The 14,590-nt window shown below is 44.0% G+C and overlaps 1 protein-coding gene across 2 annotated transcripts in view; it reads right to left on the bottom strand.

Moving 5' to 3' along the window:
• mxi1 (max interactor 1, dimerization protein) overlaps nucleotides 1-13,608 on the bottom strand; it is a 99,713-nt gene extending 86,105 nt beyond the window's left edge. The window contains exons 1-2 of one of the 2 annotated variants that reach the window (XM_060842275.1): nucleotides 13,403-13,608; nucleotides 1,639-1,729 (exon numbers count right to left, since the gene is read on the bottom strand). In XM_060842275.1, coding sequence (XP_060698258.1) covers nucleotides 1,639-1,729; nucleotides 13,403-13,535 — 224 coding nt within the window. In that variant the 5' untranslated portion in view covers nucleotides 13,536-13,608. Of the gene's footprint in view, nucleotides 1-1,638; nucleotides 1,730-2,002; nucleotides 2,261-13,402 lie in introns of those variants that run through there. The other variant, XM_060842276.1, reaches the window with a different exon arrangement.
• Between the last annotated feature and the right edge of the window lie 982 nt (nucleotides 13,609-14,590).

Genomic DNA, 14,590 nt, shown 5'->3' with positions numbered 1-14,590 from the left:
TAGGATGGAAAAGTAATTAACAGTGTGGTTCAGTCTTAGACAATGACCAGGTCGATGGGTGGGGTCCGTTATTAAATAATGTTCTATAGAGTGTGGTGCATATGCATACTTGAAAGCTTCTAAGCATATAGTGAAACTTAATATATTACTAAAACAACAGAATTCCATTCTGGACTAATAACCCTTGGTAACCATCAGATTTGCCTTCTTATTGGTTAGCCATGAACTTTAACAAGTTGACACTTGACTTTTTACTTTGTGACTAAATGCAGACCATGACAGACAGATAAGACCCCAGGTCCAGTTTCTATGGCTGACTCAACAGATTTTAGCAATGCTATTGAAAGGTGTGCTACAATTGGGATAGAAAAGTGACAGGAATAAATGCATTTGTCACTCCTGCTTTTGGCTGTTATCAGGTTTGTTTGATGAGAAGGTATGGAAGTGTGTGGACATCTGGTGGGGTAAGATGGGTCTCAACTATGACATCAGTCACACCTGAGTATGCTACAAGCATTTATTGTTGTAATGCACAGACTTAGAAGCAAATTTAGATGGGAAATTAGGTGATGGCAAGGTCTGTCACCCCCACAGAACTGTACAATAGTGATGGTTAATGTCTTCCTCAAGATGCACAATTTAGATGTTACTTGACTAATGACATTCTTCACAAATTGTGTATATTTTGGCATGGAAAATATTAACTTTACACCACATTACCCCTTCCTGTTCCACTGAAAGTTGTGGTAGTGGGACAGGGATACACAGCCTAGTTTAATCATGTACATCTTGACATTGAGTTTGTACTGTACTGGAAGTTTAAACCTATAATCTTTACGTTTAAAGTATTTTTGTGAATAATTATTAAAGTTCATTAAACTTTAGTCCCAAATTTTTATCAGCTCAACCAAATGTGGTATCTCATCGAGACCACAACAATGGGTAAAAACTAGAACTGAACGAAAGGCCTGGGATTCGTGCACCATTTCTTCAACAACCAGGGCATTTCTGATAAGGAAAACAACTGATAATTAGTGCTCGGCGTTTTCTTAAATTGATAAAGCATTAGATTTTTTTTCCAACTCTAAAACTACGGGTTCTTGCGGCAAGGAAACTAACCAAGCGTCAAGTAACAAGAGTTAAAAAATTCAGAGAAAAAAAAATGTACAGATAATTCCGCGTCCCCTTTTAATTTCACATCACCGTGTGTGTGTTTGTGTTTTTAAACTGTAAATCTGACAATCAGCTGATTACAGATGGCGCTCGAACTCCCATAAAATAATTAGCTTTGCATTTATTTTTTTCCCTCCAACAGTTTGCACTTCTCAGCGCACAGACAACAAACGAAATGTCGCCGAGGAAAACCTCGATGTGTTTATAAATTTTCGGGAGTTGGGGGGTGGGGGAAGTTGCTGTACTTTCTAGTCACAACTGCGGCAGTTTGAGGGGGAAAAATACAAATTAAAAATACACATAAAATGGCGGGTACAGTCGGTGGCAGGCAACCACATCAACAGCGCTCCTTAACCGTTCCCTCTTCACCTACCCCGCACTTTAATGCCCTTTTTGCTTTTTAAAAAACGCATTTACAGATACATAAACCAGAGGCGTTTTGTTTCCCCTCCCCCATTTGTTTACCTATTGCTCGAATTCTTTTTGGTTTTCATTTTCTTCCTCGTCCCCGGCTCGACATTGCGGGGTAACGTCGATGCATATCCGTGCTCGGCTTCTGCAAAAAGAAAAGGCAATAAAACAACAACAACAACAACTTTATATTTTAAAAAAACACACACACAAAAGTTCAGCCGCGTTCGGTATTTTTTGTTTCGCCTGCGCTATTGTTGGGGATTGCAGTTTCACACCGAGAGGGAGAGGGAGATCTATTTGTTTTGTTGGCTGCTCCGTCCACTGCGGTTACTGGCAGTTGGAACTCTTGGGCGATTTGAATTTTTATAAATAAATAATAATTTATCGATTTGTTTAGTCGCCGTTCGGTTTTTACCTCGATCTCTCCTCTCTATATACTCAGCTGCTTCTAACAGTCTCTGGATGTTGATTGATTGCACTGAGTTCATTATTTTATTTGTATTTGGTCGTGTATATATAATTATATATACATAAGGTATAAAAAAATTAAAAAGTTAAAGGGATGGAATTGGTTTTTTTTAAAAAACGAACTTTTACAAATTAAAAAAAAGGTTAAAAAAGGGGGGTGTGTGGGGGGAGCGAGCGATCCGCGAGCAGCCGACCCTCCTCACTCTCTCACTCCAAGTTTGTTTACCTCAGGATAGATCGAGGAGGACGGCTCCGACACAGCGGCACTTCTGCGCCTGCGCCAACTCACCGATACCCGCCCCCCCACCACCAAAAAGGGTCAGCGCGCACCGACCGGCGGGAGATGGAGTCCTCACCTCCGTCCGCTCCGCTCGAACGAAGGTGGGGAGCGGACTACAATTCCCGCCGGGCTACGCGCTCACCGCGGCCGTTTGCTGGGAGGGGAGCCAAAGGGGCAACGAGTGACGTCACAGAGCCCCGCCGCCTTCTGGTTGGTGGAGCTCCGGCATGGGGCGAGGCAGTGCGCTGGCCACGCCCCCATGGGACAAGCACATGTCGGGACAGCGGGGCGGCTGCGCGAAGCGATGAGTGTAACATTTTAGATACTGGTGGTAAGTTCAGCTGGGTCCCCATCCTTTACACACAAGGTAGATCCGTGCCTCAATACAATGTGTTACCCAAGGGAGTCTATGTATTCATAATGAAACGACATTGTTGCATTGCTCCACTTAAGTTCCATCAAAAGGAAAATAATGCGGAGTGAGGGTCAAATCATTGTTTTTGGTGTTATACTGAATACACCAGCTATTTAAAACAGAATTTTCTCATATGATTAAGAACACTTGCCTTGTCAAGTTAAAAGCTGAAAATGTGTTGCTGGTTAAAGCACAGCAGGTTAGGCAGCATCCAAGGAACAGGAAATTCGACGTTTCGGGCATAAGCCAAACGTCGAATTTCCTATTCCTTGGATGCTGCCTAACCTGCTGTGCTTTAACCAGCAACACATTTTCAGCTCTGATCTCCAGCATCTGCAGACCTCATTTTTTTACTCTTTGTCAAGTTAAAAATCACACAACACCAGGTTATAGTCCAACAGGTTTAATTGGAAGCACTAGCTTTCGGAGTGACACTCCGTCAGGTGATTGTCAAATTGCCTTGTCAAATCAGCGAGCAGCTTACCACTGCTCCACACCAAACATGGGTCAAGTAAAAGTAGTATCAGTTCTGGTGTATACTTGGGACCTTGGCTGGGTTCCAGCACTGGTGTTTGTTTTCTTTCCGAGAAAGTTTGTGCTTTTCTTTAAGCGGGCTGTGAAACCGAGGCTCTCCTGCGTATTACAGCGAGTCAGGTCAGATGTTAAAGATTCTGCAGCATTTTATGGATGTAAACGAAAATGCCAGCCTCAAACTGTACACAAACGTGCTCACTGGTCATGCAACTTATTGCTTTTATGCTTGTGTGCTTAATGCGATGTAGAAAATGGGATATATGTACAAAAAAATCAATGATCTCAAAGATAACTTGTTTAGGAAGGGCATATTTATAATGTGTTTGAAAATAGTTTAAAGGGAGAAACTCCAAAATATTAACGTTGATTCTGCTTTCAGAAGTGTATCCATAGGCCCAGTGATCAACAACTTCTCACGCATTGTTTGCCATAACAACTAAATTAAGTAATCCATGACTATCCATACCTAGGATCAGATCTTGTTTCTTGTGCATGCAGAGTAAAAGATATTTTCAGCTGTTAAGCTGAAGTATGTGAAAAACAAAATCAGTTGAAAGTGTTTTTTCAATTGGAAATCAAACTATTGATCCTAATTCCACCTAGTATAATATGGAATGTTTTGTTAGCTGGAGTTGAAAGTGATTTTTAGATCCTCTTGAGCACTCTGACCCTCCATTATATGTATGTTTATCAGCTGCCGTCCAGTGGGATCACTAATGAAGATTTTGGTTATTCAATTTTGTTGCATTTCAGTCTTGTTACAGTATATTGTCAGAATTAAGTTGGTTCATATGAATGTATATCTCAAATGGCATTTTTCAAAGCATGTAAATGTTTCAGCCCAAACAAAGTGGAGGATAAGTATTAATAATGAGACATAAGATGGAAATACAAGTCAGCCTTTTGGCCCATTGAACAGTGCAGCAGATTCAATAAGTCGTTGATCTGATGATTCTTGACTTCACTCTTTCACCTCCCCCCTCCAAAATATAATTGAACATGTCCTAGGTGGGTTTTTTCCACCTTGATTGTAGATGTTTTTAATCAACTTGTTCAGACATGACATTCACTGGAGCAGCTGGGATTTGAACCCAGATTTACTGGTCCAGAGGTAGAAACTGTACCACTGTACCATTAGTCCTCAAAAGGAAAGAATGTCTTCCTTATTTGAGTAAGTGACTCCCGTGCTTCAGCATTGAACGACATAATCTGGATTAGTGGTGCTGGAAGAGCACAGCAGTTCAGGCAGCATCCAAGGAGCAGCGAAATCGACGTTTCGGGCAATAGCCCTTCATCAGGAATAAAGGCAGTGAGTCTGAAGTGTGGAGAGATAAGATAGAGGAGGGTGGGGGTGGGGAGAGAGTAGCATAGAGTACAATGGGTGAGTGGGGGAGGGGATGAAGGTGATAGGTCAGGGAGGAGAGGGTGGAGTGGAAAGGTGGAAAAGGAGCTAGGCAGGTTGGACAAGTCATGGGGACAGTGCTGAGCTGGAAGTTTGGAACTAGGGTGAGGCGGGAGAAGGGGAAATGAGGAAACTGTTGAAGTCCACATTGATGCCCTGAGGTTGAAGTGTTCCAAGGCGGAAGATGAGGCATTCTTCCTCCAGGCGTCTGGTGGTGAGGGAGCGGCGGTGAAGGAGGCCCAGGACCTCAATGCCCTCGGCACAGTGGGAGGGGGAGTTGAAATGTTGGGCCACGGGGCGGTGTGGTTGATTGGTGCGGGTGTCCCGGAGATGTTCCCCAAAGTGCTCTGCTAGGAGGCGCCCAGTCTCCCCAATGTAGAGGAGACCGTATCGGGAGCAACGGATACAATAAATGATATTAGGGGATGTGCAGGTAAAGCTTTGATGGATGTGGAAGGCTCCTTTAGGGCCTTGGATAGAGATGAGGGAGGAGGTGTGGGCACAGGTTTTACAGTTCCTGCGGTGGCAGGGGAAGGTGCCAGGACGGGAGGGTGGGTTGTAGGGGCGTTCTGTCCTTGTTACGGTTGGAGGGGTGGGGTCTGAGGGTGGAGGTGCGGGATGTGGACGAGATGCATTGGAGGGCATCTTTAACCACTTGGGAAGGGAAATTGCGGTCTCTAAAGAAGGAGGCCATCTGGTGTGTTCTGTGGTGGAACTGGTCCTCCTGGGAGCAGATACGGTGGAGGTGGAGGAATTGGGAATACGGGATGGCATTTTTGCAAGAGGTAGGGTGGGAAGACGTGTAATCCAGGCAGCTGTGGGAGTCGGGTTTGTAAAAAATGTCAGTGTCAAGCGGTCATCATTAATGGAGATGGAGAGGTCCAGGAAGGGGAGGGAGGTGTCAGAGGTGGTCCAGGTAAATTTAAGGTCAGGGTGGAATGTGTTGGTGAGGTTGATGAATAGCACAACCTCCTCGCGGAAGCACGAGGTGGTGCCAATGCAGTCATCAATGTAGTGGAGGAAGAGGTGGGGAGTGGTGCCGGTGTAATTATGGAAGATCAACCGTTCTACGTAGCCAACAAAGAGACAGGCATAGCTGGGGCCCATACATGTGCCCATGGCTACCCCTTTGGTCTGCAGAAAGTGGGAGGATTCGAAGGAGAAATTGTTAAGGGTGAGGACCAGTTCAGCCAAACGAATGAGAGTGTCGGTGGAAGGGTACTGTTGGGGACGTCTGGAGAGGAAACAACGGAAGGCTTGGAGGCCCTGGCCATGGCAGATGGAGGTGTAGAGGGATTGGATATCCATGGTGAAGATGAGGCATTGGGGCCAGGGAAATGGAAGTCTTGGAGCAGGTGGAGGGCGTGGGTATTGTCTCAAACGTATGTGGGGAGTTCCTAGACTAGGGGGGATAGGACAGTGTCGAGGTGAGTTCAGTGGGGCAGGAGCATGCCGAGACAATGGGTCGGCCGGGGTGGTCAGGCTTGTGGATCTTGGGAAGGAGGTAGAACCGGGCAGTGCGGAGTTCCCGGACTATGAGGTTGGAAGCTGTGGGTGGGAGATCTCCTGAGGTGATGAGGTTCTGTATGGTCTGGAGATGATGGTTTGGTGATGGGGGGTGGGATCATGGTCGAGGGGGCAGTAGGAAGAGGTGTCCTCGAGTTGGCGTTTGGCTTCAGCAGTGTAATGGTCAGTGCGCCAGACTACCACTGCGCCCCCTTTATCCGCTGGCTTGATGGTGAGGTTGGGATTGGAGCAGAGGGATTGGAGGGCTGTGTGTTGTGAGGGTGAGAGGTTGGAGTGGGGGGGGGGGGGGGGGAGAAAGAGGTTGAGGCGGTTAATGCCCCGGTGACAGTTGGAAATGAAGAGGTCGAGGGCAGGTAATAGGCCAGCGCGGGGTGTCCAGGTGGATGCAGTGTGTTGGAGGTGGGCGAAGGGGTCCTCGGAAGGTGGGCGGGAATCCTGATTGTGAAAGTAAGCTCAGAGGCGGAGGCGGCAGAAGAAGTGTTTGACGTCACGGCGTGTATTAAATTCATTGATGCATGGACGGAGGGGGATGAAGGTGAGTCCTTTGCTGAGGACTGATCATTCGTCCTCAGTGAGGGGTAGGTCTGGAGGGATGGTGAAGCCTCAGCAGGGCTGGGAGCTGGGATCTGGTGTGGGTGTGGAGCTGGAGCTGGGAGTGGGGACGGAGCCAGTACCTGGAGTGGGTGTGATGGTGGGGGGAATGGGGGTGGAGTCATGAGCAAGTGTAGTGTTCCCCTCGTGGTTCTGGGGTGTGGGGATTGTGACAGTGGGGTCTGTGGGGGGCATGTCAGCAGAATGCAGGTGAGTAGCGCTGGTGGGGATGAAGTGGTGGCAGACACGGCAGTAGGAGTGGCGGAAGTCACTGAGCGTGTGGTATTAGTGATGATGTGAGGGGCGGAAGTGATGTCACGTGTGATGCATGAGGAATTGTGAGGGGCGGAAGTGGTTGTGGGAGTGGCCATGATGGAGGCGGAAGTGACATCATCAATCAGCCGCATGGCTAATGGCGTCTGAGTAGTTTCTGAGGCCAGGGGAATCTTTTGGAATGTTTGAGGAGCGCTGGTTATGGAGGTGGATTGAACGACATAAGGCCAAGATAATCGGTTTATTTTTGAGGCTTAAACCCTGTGTATTTTCAGAGCAATTAAATTCATTTTTTCTTTGGGTTTGATATCTACTGCACTTGGTATTCCCAGGCAAGTACTAATCAGCTTGAATTTGAGATTGGGCATTTTCAGACATTTCGGACAAAAGCCCTTAATGAAAATGTTAATTCTCCTGCTCCTTGGAGACTGCCTGACCTGCTGTGCTTTTCCAGCACTACACTCTTGACTCTAATCTCCAGCATCTGCAGTACTCGCATTCGCCAAATCAATGTGTTTATTGATGGAGATCCAGTTGGAATGCCAGGCATTTAAGAATTCTCATGCATGTCTCTGGTTAGCTTGTCCTAGGATGGATGTATTGTTCCACCATGGATATTAGTGATAGTGGGTCATGTCTTTTGGTGGCTACGTGGTGTTCATGTATCCTGATGGCGTGTTTTCTGCCTGTCTGTTTGATATAGTGCTTGTTAGTCTTTGCATGATATTTTGTAAATGACATTCATTTTGCTGGTTATTTTTATTGGATCTTTAGATTTTTGTGTGTTGGTAGGTTTGTGGGCTACCATGATGCCAAGGGGTCTGAGTAATCTGGAAGTCATTTTGGAGATGCCTTTGTAAGATAATGTGGCTCGAGTTTCTGAATATGTTGTCTGCTTTTTTGGTTTGTTGCTGAGGAATTGGCCGACTGTTTATTGGGTATCTGTTCTTTTGAATATGTTGTATAGGTATGTTTTCTGCTTTTCATAGTTCCTGGGTGCTGCAGTGTGTTGTGGCTCTTTGAAATAATGTCCTGATGCACCTCTATTTGTCAGTGTTGGGATGATTGCTTCTGTAGTTAAGTATTTGGTCTGTGTGTATTGCTTTCCTGTAGAAACTGGTTTGAAGTTCTCCATTAACTGGATTACTGTCCCACCTAGGAATGGGAGTCTGTTGTTCTCTTTGACATAAAATTCACATTTAAAAAAATCAGGATATTGATGGTGTTGTAGATTTGTTCTGCTTTGTGATAAAGGTGTCATCCACATAGCAGACCCAAGATAAAATGAATATCACTTACAAAATACTGTGCAAGGACTGTAACAAACACTACATCAGACAAACAGGCAGAAAACATGCCACCAGGATACACCCACTATCACTAGTATCCTTGCATATCGATGAAGGACACCACTTTGACTGGGACAACACATCCATCTTAGGACAAACTAAACAGACTTGCATGAGAATTCGTAGAGGCCTGGCATTTCACCAGGAATTCCATCAATAAACACACTGATTTGGACCCCATTTACCACCCTCTGAGAAAAAGAACTGGAAATGACATCATCCACCTTAAAAAAAAAACCCCATAAATAGAAAGCCAGATTTAACAGCAGCGCTTCACCGCAGACTCACCAATGTTACCTAGCATGGTGACGAAACATCTGAAAACAAACCTTCCAGCTCAGCGAGCAAACTTACATCCAGGACTAGACCAAATTCAAAGTCAAGATTAGAGTGGTGCTGGAAAAGTACAGCTGGTCAGAAAGTTTTCCTGATGAAGGGCTTTTGTCCGAAATGTCGATTTTCCTGCTCCTCGGATGTTGCCTGACCTGCTGTGTTTTTCCAGCACCACTCTAATCTTGACTTGAATCTCCAGCATCTGCAGTACCCACCTCCACCTAGTTCGATGTCTCCAATAGCTATTTCATAATCAGTTTGAAAACATGATGGTATGACATTTAAGGATGAGAAAATTGGACTGTGTTCCCATGTAGGAGAGGTAGTGCTTTAGGTGGGAAGAGTGATGAAAACCGACCCAGTAAACTCTAATAAATGTTCCACATCAATAAATATTGGGTAAGAACAAACCATATTTTGTCTTCCAATTAAATACACTGCCAACATTGGCTCTCCACATGAGGAAAAGAGTTAACTTTGTTTGAACATGCTCCATCACACTTCCATGGCAGGTGGACTTGAGCCCAGACCTTTTGGCCCAGAGGTAGGAATATTACCACTGTGTGCCAGATGACCCCTTCACACACGAAAGAATAGTGGTTAACTGAAGTAATGAGTGACTGCTAGCACATGTAAAAATGTGGCCTGGGGGACTGTTGTTCAACAGAAGCCGCATGTTAACCAGAGAAATTGAAACTATAGCAACACCATTTAGCCACATACTTTATTTTAGTGCCAAAACCTAAGAAACTTGTATATATAACATCCATTGCCATTGATTAGAAAGGATATGATTAGAAACACCTAGCAAACTGCTCTTAGTTCACCATTTTGTCAAAAAGTGCACCAAGATTAAAACTGCAGTCCATACTACTTTTTAAATTCCAGTGTCTGGCATGATGGGATTCAAACACAGTGCCCCAGAACATGATCAGATCTGAGTAGTCCAGTGATAATACCATGAGGCCACATTTTCTAATCAACTAGTCCATTAATCAATTACTCACCATTAGAACGAGTGAGGCAATGAGAAGAAAGATGGTTAATAGAGGATTAAGGTGTTATATCTGAATGCATTTAAAAGGTTGGGGGGGGAAATCTAATTGAAACATAGTGTACTGAATGGCCAGGTCGGAATAGATATTGGGAGGATGTTTCCATTGGTAGAGACTAGGACTCTAAGGCTATGCCCTCAGGTAAAGGGAAGATCTTTTTAGAATGGAGATCAGGAGAAACTTCAGCAAGAATGTCGAATCTATGCAATCCATTGATGCAGAAGGCTGTGGAGACCAGGCCCTTGAGTATATTTAAAACTGAGATAGATCGGTTCTTGAGGATAAAGTAGTTACAAGGACAAAGTGGGAGAATGGAGTTGAGTTGAGAAACTTAATAGCTATGATTGGTCTAATTTCCGCTCCTATGTTTATGGTCTTGAACCCAGGTCTCCTGGAGCAGAAGTAGATACACTACTGCTGCACCCAAGAGTTCCTATTGCAAACACATTAATTTTTTTGAATTTCTGTGGATAGACAGTTTACCCCCTTTGCCCACCACCACCTGACCTGGCAAGTACAGGCATCATTAACCAATCTGTTTTGGCATATCTCTGGACTTGAATCCACACCCTCTGACCCAGGTAGGAACAGTACCACAGCACCACAAGACCCTTCCAAGTGCATGAAAATATTTTCTAATCAATCTGTCAGATGTGATTACACATCTCTGGATCTCGTAAGACTTGAACCCAGGACTCTTGGTCCAGCAGTCGGGGCACTACAACTGCATCTCAATGTGTTCAGTGTTATTATGCACTTCCGGTGTAGGTGGGACTTGAACCCAGATCACATGGCTCAGATGGAATGGTGCTGTCACAAATACAAGATCCCTACCCTCAGTGCAAACAGATATTTTCTAATTAACCCATCCAGAGACTTTATTACATTCCTCCTGGGACTAGGGCTTCTGGCTCAAAGGCAGGACACTATCTCTGCTCCACATGTGTCCTACCTCCAAGAACTAATTAGTCTGTGCAGAGAAATTATTACACATCTCTGGAGCAGGGAGGACTTGATCCTAGGGGTCAGGACAATCCCCCTCACATACATCTGTGTTAAATGGGAATTAAGATAATGTGCAGAAGAATGGCTGTTACACTCTCAAATGCAGTTATCCACTTCTGTATTCCCAATTACCCTGTAATCACATGTAGCTATCAGCTAATGTATTGAGCAAGAGGGAGGAGAATTTAGAAATAGAAATCATTTCTGATTCATTAACTGGTTCAACCTATTTCTCCCATTTAAAGTAGATGTTCATTGCTTTTTCAAGTTATGCAGACAGTGGGGGGGGGGGTGTGGGGTCAGCTGTAGATCTCCAGCTGTGAGCTTAAAGTGTTTTAAGTGGCTTAGATTGATATCCTCCATTTTCTTTGTGAGGGGGGAGGGGAGAGAGAGTTTTTATATTAAGTGATATCTTACCAACCTGATTTATTGAGTGGAGACCAGAACTCGAGTTGTTATACTGGATAGGCACCAATGTGAGTACAGTACATAACTGAGGAAACTAAGTGAGCTTGCATTACAAATGCATTGTTTTGCTCTTCAGCACTGCAGATGTAACATATAGAGCCTGTACAAAGACGTGTCCCAAATCTTGTTTGACAATCTCACTTTGCTTTGCATTTACATTATTGAAGTTTTTTTTTAAAAGTCATCTCACCAGTGCCCAGCTTTCATTGGCTGAATGAGAACTAAGTGTATTTGTGTAGGCGAGTACCAAGTTTGGAGAGAGGAGAGCGAGAGAAATCGAGAGGTTAAAGAAACAAATGAAAGATAGATAAAGAATAAGAAATGCCCTGCTCTAGTTCCATTTTTCTTTGAGATCAGATGGCTACAGATCTGCTGAAATGCAGTTCTGTTGGACAGAATTTGTTTGAAAACAGTTGGATTTGCTAACCTCAACTTTCAGCTCCTGAACACAATACATTTACATTTTAAAAAAATATAACTTTGATTTGTCTGTTTCTAAACTGTGCAGCTTCACAACTAATCAAACTACCAGAGACTTAAAACGATGGATTAGCGAGATGAGAATAAAGTATCTGTTCTGTATGAAGTGGGGGAGGCAATATTTACAAGAATTAAATGCAAGCGTAAAATAAATGTTTTCCCTCAATTGACCATCAATCAACTTTATCATTCTGATATTTTTAGGATTATTTAATTTGATTAACATTCTTCTTAGATTAATACAATTTGCCAATTTATTGATGCTTAAAGGTCATGCAGACTCAGTTGTAGTCATATTGAAACTATGTAAAAACTTCTCAGTCCGTGGAGGCCAACTATAAGTAGAGTTGGTTGAAGTCGACCTAAAACTATTCTGACAAAAGGTCATCAACCTGAAACGTTAACTCCAGTCTCTCTTTCTATGTTAAGTCTTTTCAGTGTTTTGTTTTTATTTCAGAAATCACAGTACTTTCCTGTTACAGTCTAATAGGATATATTCTCCTTTGGTTATAAACAGCAACCTATGAATTGTTATGTATTCAGAGGCCAACTGAAATAAAGTGCTGGTGCTCAGATTGTTCAGAAATAGGCTGGGTCTGTTTGACAGGTGTCCTCATCATTTTTAAACGATGCACCAATGTTTGAAAAACAGCGTCTTACTGGCAAGCAACAAATCTAATTAGACTTTTATTTACTAAAAAGAAATGGCTGGATTATAGATGCATATAACTGTTGATAGGGCATTGTTACCGTGTTGTGTTGAGGGGGGGTTGGGGAGAAGCGGGTTTGGTTGGTTATGGAGAGTGGCCGAGAGATTGCACCAGATGTCTGGGACTTGTACAATACAACACATGCCAGGTTGTGGCTGATACATCACTTGTCTGTAGCTTTCAAAGCACGTGGCCGTTGCACTGAAAATTTACCTGACATCGAACTTTTTATATAAAAACAACTGATATTTTGCAGAACTGCACTTTGCATATCTTTGGTTGGTCACGCAATCGTCTGGGAAAGATAAGACAGGAATCGCTTCTGCTACGTTGCAGAGATGAAAGAACATCGCACTAACAATGGGCTGCTTGTCTTTTACAAAAGCAAAGGAGATTTTGCTGTACAGTGTATTTTCTCTGCTCACTTTGCAACAGATTTAAGGCCAACGCTAATACCTTTCTCTGATTTAGTCCCAATCCTCGATCGTTGTAAGACAAAGAACATATTGTTCATATTTCATCTGCTCAAATCTAGAGACAACAACGAGATACACCAGCGTCTCTGGTTGATCTTTCCCATCACAGCAACTTGGTTTTTATTCTATATCTTGGTTATTACATTATACATATTCTATACCTTGCCCTCCAACCATCAATACTTCCAACCAAACGAAGCTTCTCTTCAGATGTTTATACTATTTTTCTTAACTCTGTTTTAAAACAGAGAGCTTGGCAGAGCACAGCTGTGGGAGGCTTTATAATAATATGGTCCTACAGAAAGGTTTGGGTTTCGGTGGATTACTAAACGGTTAACTTCAGTGTGTTGTGCTGTGCAGTTTAACTACAGCTAACAGCGCAGGCAGTGGAGGCTAACGCGTATTTATTTTTCATGCGAATTCAGACAGTCAGGAATACCCATACTTACTCTCATTTTCTGTCTCGATCCGTTCTATATAACTGGCCGCTTTCAGCAACATTTGGACGTTCTGAAGGGAGGTGTTGCTCTGATGGCCAGTCTCCTCTGTGTGCAGGTTGTTACTGAGAGGGAGCTGCGACATTGTTACAGGCTGCGGGTCACTTCAATGCTGCAGGGAGCCGGCCCGCGGGGCAGTGACTGGCAGCTGGACCGACTTGCCTGGGCCTTCCGCGTTTTCCCGTTCCCCCTCCTCACGTGTTTGCCTGTGACCTGCTGCCAGGGATTGAATAGTTGGATGTTTGGAGCGATTCCCGCCGAGCTCTGGAAAAGCTGCCGGCGAGTGAGAAAGCCAACGCGCCACTTTGTGTCATTTCAGCGCCGATGGGACATTAACCTGATCCCACTCACTGACTTCACCTGGGATTAAAACTTCAGATCATCGCCGCCGTCAGTTTTCTTACTCTTAAAAAAAATCAAACCTCAGTCGTTTAAAAGTTAATCTAATACCTTTTTCTACATAAACTGAAACAATTTTGTTCCCATCACCACCACGCACCTCTGTGTCAACTTCAAGAAATTTGCCCTCTGTCTTCAATCTCACTGCACCTTGTACATGGGTACACAATACAGTACACATTTGTAGCAAACTCATCACTTCACTCCCTTTTGTATCGTTTAACATTTGCAGAAATACAAACCAACGACATTGTAGACTCAGAGAAGCATTATTCTGTTCTCTCTCATCCTGAAAACAAACCCCTCAGTTTCTGTTTAGTTCTTTCTGCATTATGTCTATTCTAAAGCTCTGTTTGCTGGGGAGGGGGGAAAGGAGCCTATTTCCAACTTTCCGCTGAAATTCCTGTTTCTACCTGAGGCCAGGAACAGGACCTCCGGGTTTTATAATAAAAACAAAAACAAAACTGTATATGCTAGGGACCTGAGACAAAAACAGAAATTGCTGGCGAAACTCAGCAGCAACATCGGGGAATGACCATCCGGTTTTCCCCTTCAATGTGACAGCGCACATTAGATATTTCTTCAGGGTGTCATAATACCTCTGGAGCAGGTAGAACTCGAACCCAGGCCTCCTGGTTCAGAGGTAAAGACACAACCATTCATACGATTGCCCACACTACTGTACTAAACAGAATTCGGCACATTTGGTTTCTGTCTCACCCCTACTTTATGATGTGGAAG

This window comes from Hemiscyllium ocellatum, chromosome 22 (genome assembly GCF_020745735.1).
Source record: "Hemiscyllium ocellatum isolate sHemOce1 chromosome 22, sHemOce1.pat.X.cur, whole genome shotgun sequence".
NCBI lineage: Eukaryota > Metazoa > Chordata > Chondrichthyes > Orectolobiformes > Hemiscylliidae > Hemiscyllium > Hemiscyllium ocellatum.
This window is presented reverse-complemented; position numbering and strand designations above follow the sequence as displayed.